At 38.0% G+C, this 10,228-nt stretch overlaps 1 protein-coding gene across 1 annotated transcript in view; it reads left to right on the top strand.

Annotated features, from left to right (window-relative positions):
- Positions 1–379: 379 nt before the first annotated feature.
- LOC139743516 (transmembrane protein 104-like) overlaps positions 380–10,228 on the top strand; it is a 41,723-nt gene continuing 31,874 nt past the window's right edge. Inside the window, exons 1-3 of the mRNA XM_071653995.1 lie at positions 380–747; positions 3,425–3,546; positions 5,474–5,558. Coding sequence (XP_071510096.1) covers positions 703–747; positions 3,425–3,546; positions 5,474–5,558 — 252 coding nt within the window. The 5' untranslated portion in view covers positions 380–702. The remainder of the gene's footprint in view (positions 748–3,424; positions 3,547–5,473; positions 5,559–10,228) is intronic.

The raw sequence follows: 10,228 nt of genomic DNA, 5'->3' as shown, positions 1-10,228 counted from the left end.
GCTTCAGAGAAGCATGACGTGGGTATTTGTTATGCATGCCCCAAGGTGAATGAGAAGGGTCAGAAAATATAATTTGAATAATTCGGAATTGGAATCATTTAGGCCCTACTGATTGGCAGGTCCTTTGTGAAGTCGAAACAGGGAAAGAAAAAATTATTATTATGCCCCTGAAAGACACAAAACGTAAACTTACGCGTTATGTCTTTAGGGTCATCAGTGTCTGCCATCGTCAACAACAGCAAATCATCAGTTTGGTCGTGAGTCGCCGTCAACGTTGCTGGCGTAGAATCACCTGACTGTTTTTTAAAGTGCCGTGAACCTTTTGGCGACGTCATCGCACCTGACAGCTAACTAGCTGTTAGCTCGACAGGCAGCTGACCCATCTGTTTTGTGTCGGCTCACACAGGGCATTTCCTTGTTTTTTCGTCGTCATTGGTGTGTGCTTTGTGCTATTGTGGTGAAAGATAGGGAGGACGAAATCTTAGGTCACGAGATGGGATGAGCAATAATTCTCAGTATTTCATCCTGACAATTAGGCAACGACTGAGTACACTGACCAAAGCAAAACAAAGGTCGTTTCAGTGAAACGGCAGAAAGAACTCTCTAGCCAATAGGTGGGACTACGTAGACCTCGGGAACACACTGACTAGCACAGGCGTTCGTGATAGAGGCCAGAGGCACATCCCCTGCTTGATATCAATCATGGCTGAGCCATTAACAGAGGCAGGGACATCTTTCTCGCCATGGGTGAGTCACTTTACATACTTCATATTCCTACTTTGGGGTAGAATATTCACTGTGAAGGTATTACCATGTAATTTAAAACACTTTCCAAGTTACTTTACAGCACAGCTTCAAGCAGAAGTCCAGTGGCAGTGTCACCAACGTGATGTCAGACTTCAGCTCGACTCGGCCTCCATATGTGACCAGCTTCTGCATGTCAAACTAGCTGACAATGCACTGTAGTGTTAAATACTGTAAACATTCTGAATTTGTTCATATATGTAAGAGTAGACTGGTATGCTTTGAAGAAAGACAAGCATACAAACAGCAGGCAGACTTGGCAGCATCCAGCAGAACGATCATTACAAACTTGAAACCCATCTCCTCTACCGATCAATATGGCAAACTCCTTTTTTTCTCAGGCATATTTCCCAGTGGAATAACTTGCCACATGAGATAGTAGAGTCTGCAAGTAGACATTTCTAGGCAAAGAATACTGAATGCTTTAAAACTGTCTTTAAAGTGTATCTTTGGCCAAAAAATTATTTTGGATATAATGAAAGAGACACATTTCAGTAATCCATTGCACCATCTTTGAAAGTTTGAGAGAAAATGGGTCATTAATTAGTGAAATAATGCATCTCAAAGTTTCCAAACACACTGTGTCTGGGAGATTCAGGAGCTGCTGTTTCAGTTTCAGTTTCAGTTTCAGTTTATTTCCACAGTTCAGGTAAAAACATATAAATACACAATCAATCAGTTCTAACACATACATATACAAACCAAAAATTATTTTGGATAAATACATAATCACAGTTAAAAGTTAAAAAGTGTGTGTTCCAGATTGACATAACAATTAAAATAAATGGTGGAGGAAATCAGCAGTAGGCCATTGGCCTTTCGAGGCTGATCCCCTGAGCAAATATACAATATTAAAACTGTATGTCGTTATACACTGTTACATAAATCATGCGTCGCATAAAAAAGAACTGGATTTGCAATAAATAGGGACAAGAAGAAGAAGAAAAAAAAAAGAGCACATCCAGAAGGAAGGAACCATGACATACCAAAAACAACCATAAAAAGGGTGGGACAAAAAAATGGGCAAGAATTATCATTGAATGCAATTTAAGAAATATATATATGGTTTGAGCATATAATATTCTATAAAAATCGACAAAGACAAAAAAAAAAAATTACATATCATCATAATACCGAGTATCATTGAATATACTAGTAGTGTGCAGCTGTATAATCGTGATTCTTCAGTGTGTACATATGCCAAGCAATATCGTGAGCCGCGCCCCGCCACTGAGGGCGCACCACTTCCAACATGATCAGAGCTCTCCATTACGATACATGCTGTGGTTCCGTAACCCACTGCAAACAATAGGATTTGCTGTAGTCTTGCATCCCAGACCCATCGTGTTTAGAAACTTTCAGATGCATTATTTCACGACACTAATTGATGACCCATTTTTTTCTGAAAGTTGGTGCAATGGACTACTGAAATGTGTCTCTTTCACATATCAAAAATAATTTTTTGGGCAAAGATACACTTTAAAAGACAAGTTCACCTTCATATACATGTTAATTGTGAGAATGCAGCAATATCAACAGAACACATCTGTGAAATTTTGAGGAAAATTGGACAATCCATTCAAAAGTTATGAATTTTTGAAGTTTCAGTGCCATCATTGTGGGATGAGAAGACTACTACAACTTGTGATGTCATACATGTAGAATGATATAAAGAAAATATAAGGAAACTTCAACATATTTTCACTTTTCTCGCACAATAAAAGAGCACTTGACTTAAATTTTGTACCTCTTTCAGAAGGCAAGTGGAATAATGTTTGATACCCTTAACATATGTTGGTGACAAGTCAAGGGAATGTGTACTTTTCTTCAAAAAAAATAAAATTTGTGAATTCTCTTTATATTTTCCTAATATCATTCTACGCATATGACATCATAAGCTGTAGTCTTCTCACCCAGCAGTGACTGCAGAACTTTAGAAACATAACTTTTGAACGGATTGTCTGGTTTTCCTCAAATTTTCACTGATGTTTTCTACTAATATTGCTGCATTCACTTAATCCACATTATATGAAAGTGAACTTGTCCTTTAAGTACATACTGTACGAGCTGAAATTTTCGCGGTGGTTTTATTTTTGTGAATTTCGCGAATCGCCTTTGAACCACGAAAATAACCACACGCGAAAATAACAACACGCGAATAGCTAAGTTCAGTTAGACCCTTGCAACCGCAAAATGAACAACACGCGAAAATGTCCTCCATGTAGCAATTCGCAAAAATATCTGTACACGAAAATTTCAGCTCGTACAGTATAAAGAGTACTGAAATTAATAAACCTGTCATGGCATGTCATGTGCTGATGTGCATGTACTTGATACATGTATTACATTATATCTCACAAGAAGAAAATTACAGTAGTAAACTAATTTTTTCCAAATCTTAATAGTATCTAGATACACGTTTGATTATTGCAACAGACGTGGTTGTAGAACTTGTTTCTCATCTATGAGTGCAGTATTGATGGGTTAAAAATGCAAAGTTTTGGAATTATTATTTTTATATCAAATGAACAGTTCTGACTTCAAAGAGAATTCTCTCTTACCTGTACTTGATAACTCATATCCCATCTCTAGTACTCTGAATTTGACTTCTATCCTGCAGGTCGGCTTGATCTTCATCTTCAATCTGATTGTCGGCACGGGGGCACTGGCGATGCCAAAGGCCTTTGGCGCTGCAGGCTGGCTCCTCAGCGTGATCATCATTACAATACTTGCCCTTGTCAGGTTTGTTACAACTAGACATTTCCTTGGCAGAATGTTACTGCTAAATGTGCAAGTACTGTCATGTATGAACTATGATATTATTTCTTGATAACATGGTGGATTTGATTGATAGGGTCAAATAATGGTTGAGAACACAACGACAGGACTGAAACATCAACAAGAAATAAAATATTCACAGACCCCCAAAAGTGACTGTGATGCTGTTACTTTCAAAAAGTGACCATTTTGTCTTTTATGCTCACTCATGTACGCATGACGGAACAGATTTTTTTCATTTTCTCACAGAAAATAGTCTATAAGTGTAGGAACAGCTAACAGCCCTGTCAGATTATATTTCTCATAACCTTTTCATTAAAACGTTGTGTCATTTTCATAAGAGCAGGGGTTACTTTTTTGTTGTTGTGGGTATTTTGATCGGAAGCCTAGTGATGAGTATTGATGATATCTTCTTTTGTGATGTTTAGAAATGCAATTGTAGATATTCCCAAGGTTCCTCAAAGAGACCTAAAGATCAAGCATCACAGTCAGTGGTTAAGATCAATGAACTCTATCTCAGTGTAAACAGAAAGCCATACTAGAATACAGTGCTTGTGGCTCATCTGAGAGGTGGAGTGGTCCCAGTCAGCTATTTGGTGCATGTGAAACGCGCTCCTCTTTGTATCAAAATAAACCAAAATAATGTTTTCATTCTTAAAGTTGCTCCACTACATTTTGTTATTTGCATAGGATGGTTTACTTTTTACGTCTTTAAAATAATGATGCTACACTGGTGCCTTTGTCACAAGTAATTCACTTCACTTGTTCTTTACTTTACAAGATATTATATCAGTCTTTGCAGTCTTGTTTTTAATACATGAGTTCTTTTGTTCAAAGGCAACCCTCAATCAAGCTTTTGTATCGTGACAATCAGCCTATGAGAAGTAAGCTTGAAACAGGGATTATAAGCCAGCCTGTTTGGAGGTAGAGTTCACAAGCATATGAAGTGGTGGGATATTTTTTATTTAGTTCACACAGTTGGTGGTCTGGGGGCTTGTGTGTCTCTGTGATCCGGAGAGCTATGCTGGCAGGAGTTTCTAACTCCTGGTAGGGCCACACAAGCCAGACAGGTCAAAGGGGAGAGACCAGACAAAGAGCGTTCCTGGGTCCTCCAGGTTGGGGGTTGGACACAGGGCTAACAACCCTGTTCCATTAAAAAAAAAAAAAACATTTGTTACGGAAACAGCAACGGAGGATAACAACACATCTGGGTGTGAGGGGCTTCCAAAGCCATCAAAAGAGGCATGTATGAATGGCAGTAGTGAAAAACCCAAAATAGGGGAACGATGACAAGGATGGCCCAGGACAGGCAGAGGTGGAGAACCTTCGTTGCTGCCCTACATGCTGATCGGCATAACGGGCAGTACTTAAGTAAGTCACACGATTGACTAAGTAATCATTACCAAAGATAGTAGAGTTAACAAATAACAAGATAGGAAGGTGCGTGATAAAAATGGAAACAAAACAAAATGGCTACCCTACATGACGATACAAAAGAGAGCTAAATACAAACTCAGTACCCCTAGAAACATCATTCATTTCCAAAGGTAGTGGTTTTTTTATTATCTTAAGAAGATTAAAAAATTGTAGTCGTAGCTTTTTTTTTCGATTAAGGGGATTATTTTTAAGAACGAGATTTTAAAGTAACAAGGATTATTTCATGGAGGTAAAAATTTGGCAACAACATGATCTAAAAACAATCAAGGAAACTTGATAAACGACAACAACAACTTCAGAGACAGCGCGTCTCAGACGATGTGCGAAATATGCTTGAGGATCGCGCGCTGTCCATTTGTTTTGTACAGATTAGCGCGCACTTTCCTGTCTTTTCAGTTAAGCGTCTTTGATCATTACCCTTGACATTGTCTTTCCCTTTCCTGCTCATATTCAGCTACATAACAGCTACCTTTGTCATAGAGGCTATGGCAGCAGCCAATGGCATCATAAAGTACAGGCGGAAGGACAAAAAAAGAGAGGTAAGTTACCATGGTGACGCTAATCTCCAAACTAAAAACAATGTCTACAGATGGGCTTTATAAATGCATATTTGTGACACTGTTTCACAACCAGGTCTACCCATTATCTTAGTAGCTCTTTTGCAAGATGGCCCAGGGAAGTCATTCAAATCTCCCATGGGGGGAGGGAAGTAAAATCAGGATTGGCTTGAAATGGGCATGTAAACCATTGACATAAAAATGTGTTTCACATCAAAGAAGAAGGACAGTTTCTGCTATATAGCATATTGTTGGCTGAGAACCAACAGAAGGGCTTTATCGCAGTTTTGGGGGGTATTGAGTTTAAGTTGGTATCTTGTTGACGAGCTCGATCTTCTCTACGTTATGGTGTCATATTTTAAATTAATTTAATTTTCAGTAAAATGTTAGAAATCAAACCACTAGGGCCCTATTTTACCCTATATTTGGATCACTGCTTACTTTATCTACCCACTTTTGATTAAATCAGCCTTCTATTTTTTTATGAAAATTGATTGTTTTGCTTATATTTATGCTCAAATCTTTGAATGTGATAGCGCCCTACTGGTTCTCGGCTGAGGATCCATAGCATTACGATCCTATTGATTCCACAGAATCCACCACTTAACCCCCCCCCCCCCCCCCCCATCCTGAACTTTGACATGATTTTCACTCATCTGTGTTTTTAAAAAGCCATTCAAACACTTGATAATTCTTTGAGCACATCTCTCAAAAAGGTTAAGCAGATAAATTATTCATTGGAACAAAATTTGCACAAGTTCAAAGATTTCCTGTATACAAGTGTAATTTATGTTGCAATTATCCCTCCATCACTGTATCTTTATTCATGTTGATATGGTCTAATATTGAGAAAGGGAATTTTTTCCTGAAATATATCTCGATTCAGTGAATACAAGATTAATAATTGAACACAGTGACGGAGGATAATTAGACAACCCACTCAAATGTACTGAATTCTAAAGATTTGGTTATGGGTCATCATTATATGGTAGCAAGGCTGTGACAGTTTGTGATTTTACAGTAATGAAGCAATATAAAGAATGTAAAGAGAATTCCAGATGTTTTTATTTTTTCTGAATCTATTAAACCCTAATCATATAATGTCATTAACAAGACAAGGAATTTTGTACTTTCTATTACAAAAAGAGAAGTACATTCTGTTGAATTACCTTACAGTTTTCTTTACCAGATTCATCACAAAGTGTACAAATAATGATATTTTCTGTACCGCAAATTGCAAAAGCTTCTAAGTGGTTGAGAAAGGAGATCATAGAAGAGAGACACAGAAAATTACAAATCTGTTTAGTTATAAAAGAAAAGCATGCACATAAGTCATTCTTTCACTTCATTTGTTAATGCTTTACAATGACTGACTTAACTTACATGTACACAGTGCACGCAAGACTTTTTCATGCTGACTTTGCCTCTTTTTTTTACTTCATTTTGTGTGTTCATTTTGTTAGCACTAATATGTTGTCATATTTAGCTCTGTTCATGTGTTAGTGCAGGTATATGTACCTCCAACAAAATTGACTCACCCCAAATGTTTCAAAATACATCAGCACAGATAGTTACTCTCAGAGAGAAATACACCCACATTTAAATCCTACAGAATGGTACTTTGAAGTCCTTACTTTGGTTACCAATAGAACATTGCATAAGATTGAAAATCTTTCTTTCTGTTTGCCATTGTGTACAAGGTTCCGCCCCTCAATGAAATGCACCATTAGTAAACAAATACAACCCTGTTCAACCACTGTATGTGGTCAGCAGACTCTGTTTCACTAATGCCAAACAGTTGGTGTCGTAGGTGCAGCGCAGCTCACTGGGGCGAAATTAGCCCCAAAAAGCTGTGTGGTATTTTCAAGGGGACACATTGAAAAAGAATCCATATCACAGGATGAAAACCGATCAAAATATACAAAGAGAAATAAAAGAGAGTAAGTATTCTTTTATGGAGCTGGTAGGAATTGTTTAAATGAAGAAAGGCATAAAATGTGTCTATGAGTGGTGTACCATGTACACCTTGTCTGTGTCATACAGCATTAAAAAACTCCTTGCCAGACCCTGCCGAGGCAATACCCTTTAATTCATCTTCTACACAATAATTAATAAGACTTTTTGCACTTACAAAATACAGGAATGCACACACTACCATCATCACACATGTGCACTGGCTCGCATGAACATTTCAATAATTTTTAAAATTTGGTCTAAATGTAGTCAGAAGCCCATCATTCCTGTTAATCAGCAAATTTTGTGATTCAAAGGAGAAGTTTTGTTACACGATAAGCCATGATGCCTCATTAGACACATGTCATCTGACTCTTTCTCTACATCAAACGTGACAATACGTTTCCTGTTGTCCTAGAAGGTTATCTAAAGTTGTTTAGTGGAAAGATAAAGATTAATGCACAGGTTAACCTTCACCCTAACACACACACACACACACACACACACACACACATGTATCAACTTAACAAAGAGTTGCCTTGTCATTTTTATTGCAAAATATACTCCATTGAAGCTAGAGAAGCCGGCTGTGGAGAGCGAATTCAAAAATCTGAAAGCACATACAAATGGAACCAGATCTCTGCACATACCGGTAATCATGACTGAAAGGTATGCCTATTTCACGCTTACAATGTATTGCAGTGGCAGTGCATGGACTAAATTTAAACCTCGGTTTTTATTCAAACCACCTTTGTGAATACAGGCCAATGTCTCATGCCATTTGCTTAGAAAGTATAGGCCATGACTTTTAAATCTTCCTGGAATATGAGATGACGAATTTACGGCACAAAGTTTCCATATCGAGGGGGTGAAGAGGAGAAAGTAAAAGTATGCCATTTATACGACGGCATCGATATATGATGTGATTGGATGGACTTTGATGAAATGGGTTTGAGCAAAGTTATAGCACAACTTCGCACATTACATGAGAGGTTATGAGAGCTTAATTAAGTAGGAGCATTTTGATGGGAAAGTTTGGCATGCTTAGTGTGTATATTAACTTGCTCAGTTTACCTCTGAGAGGACTTGTAAATAATATTCTGAGAGTTCAGTTAGTGACGAAATTAATTGAAAACTTAGTGAAACCAATGGTTGTCATTTAGTGCCCCTGTATTAAGCATGGCTGCATTTTTCTCATCCATCACGGGTGCAGAAAGGAGCACTTAAAGCCTTGGGTGTCTTGGATCCTGCAGAACCCAGAAAAAAAAAGTTGGATATAGACTGAACTTGTAGGAATTTAATGAATTTATGTTCACTGCTTGAAGAGGATGAGAACTTCACAAACTTTTGATAAATGAGGGTTGTAATAACAGGGGTGGGGAGGAGCACGCACATGGGGCATATTACACGTTGAATCATCATCTAGGTGTAATACCTGATTGACTGGAGTGACAGCTAAATGCACAGGGAACTTGGTGCGATAGAAAGGACAAGTTCACCTTCATAGACGTGTGGGTTTTTTGAATGCAGCAATATTTAATAGTAGAACACATCAATGAAAGTTTGAGGAAAATCGGACAATCCGTTCAAAAGTTATGAATTTTTGAAGTTTCTTCTTTGTCACGACTGGATGAGAAGACTACTATAGTTTTTGACGTCACATGTGTACACAACGACATAAAGAAAATATGAAGAAAATTCAACATATTTTTACATTTCTCGCGTAACAAAAGAAAACTTGACTTCTCTCTTTCAGAAGGCAAGGGGAATAATATAACCCTTAACATACAATGTACGTCAGTAACAAGTCGAGGAAATGTGCACTTTATTCAAAAAGTAAAGGTTTGTGAAATTCTCTTTTTATTTCCCTTAGGTCGTTGTATGCATGTGACATCATACACTGTGGTAGTCTTCTCATCCAGCACTGACTGCACAGATATTTTAAAAATTCATAACTTTTGAACGGATTGTCTGATTTCCCCCAAACTCTCACTGATGTGTTCTAGTAATATTGTTGCCTTCACTCAACCCTCATGTCTATGAAGGTGGACTTGTCCCTTAATGACATGCTAATTGAGTCCTCAGAGTGCACTGGAGATTGGGTATAAGTTCAGTAAGATGTGGTCTTGCAAGTTTTGTTCACATGGCATCCAGCACGTAAATCTGAAAACAAAAGGAATCCTGAGCCATTTTGACTTGTCATACTCAAGAATTCCCGCTTGCTGCAAATTTACAAAGCCAGCTGCAATTTGGCAGCAAGAATTATCGGAGCATGCACGCATCATGATGGCAGTATCGGGAGATGTAGAGGTAAAGGACGGATTCCGTAATTTGACTCAATAGACATTGCATCACAAATGACTTTATTGACAGAGGAGTTGAGAATAGGGAAGAGATCGGAAATATTGTGGAAGGTGAAGTAACATATGGAAAGAGACAAGAATTTTAATAGTCAACCTCTGCGGATGGTGATAATATACAAATAGTGAATGGTCACGAGTGCAGTGGTACGAGATTTCGCACGAGGTGAAAGATAGAGGCGCTCTATTCAACGAGGCGAAGCCGAGTTGAATAGAGCACCTCATCTTTCACCGAGTGCGAAATCTCGTTCCATTGTACGAGTAAAGACCATACACTATTTGATTTATACAACGTCCAAGTAGATCTTTTTGGTCAAAGTAGGCCTAGAAGTCTATATA

This window comes from Diadema antillarum, unplaced genomic scaffold, assembly GCF_040938485.1.
Source record: "Diadema antillarum isolate AM-2024a unplaced genomic scaffold, OU_Dant_1.0 seq00001090_RagTag, whole genome shotgun sequence".
Classification (NCBI taxonomy): Eukaryota; Metazoa; Echinodermata; class Echinoidea; order Diadematoida; family Diadematidae; genus Diadema; species Diadema antillarum.
The sequence above is the reverse complement of the archived record's forward strand: the minus strand, read 5'-3'. Positions and strand labels throughout refer to the sequence as shown.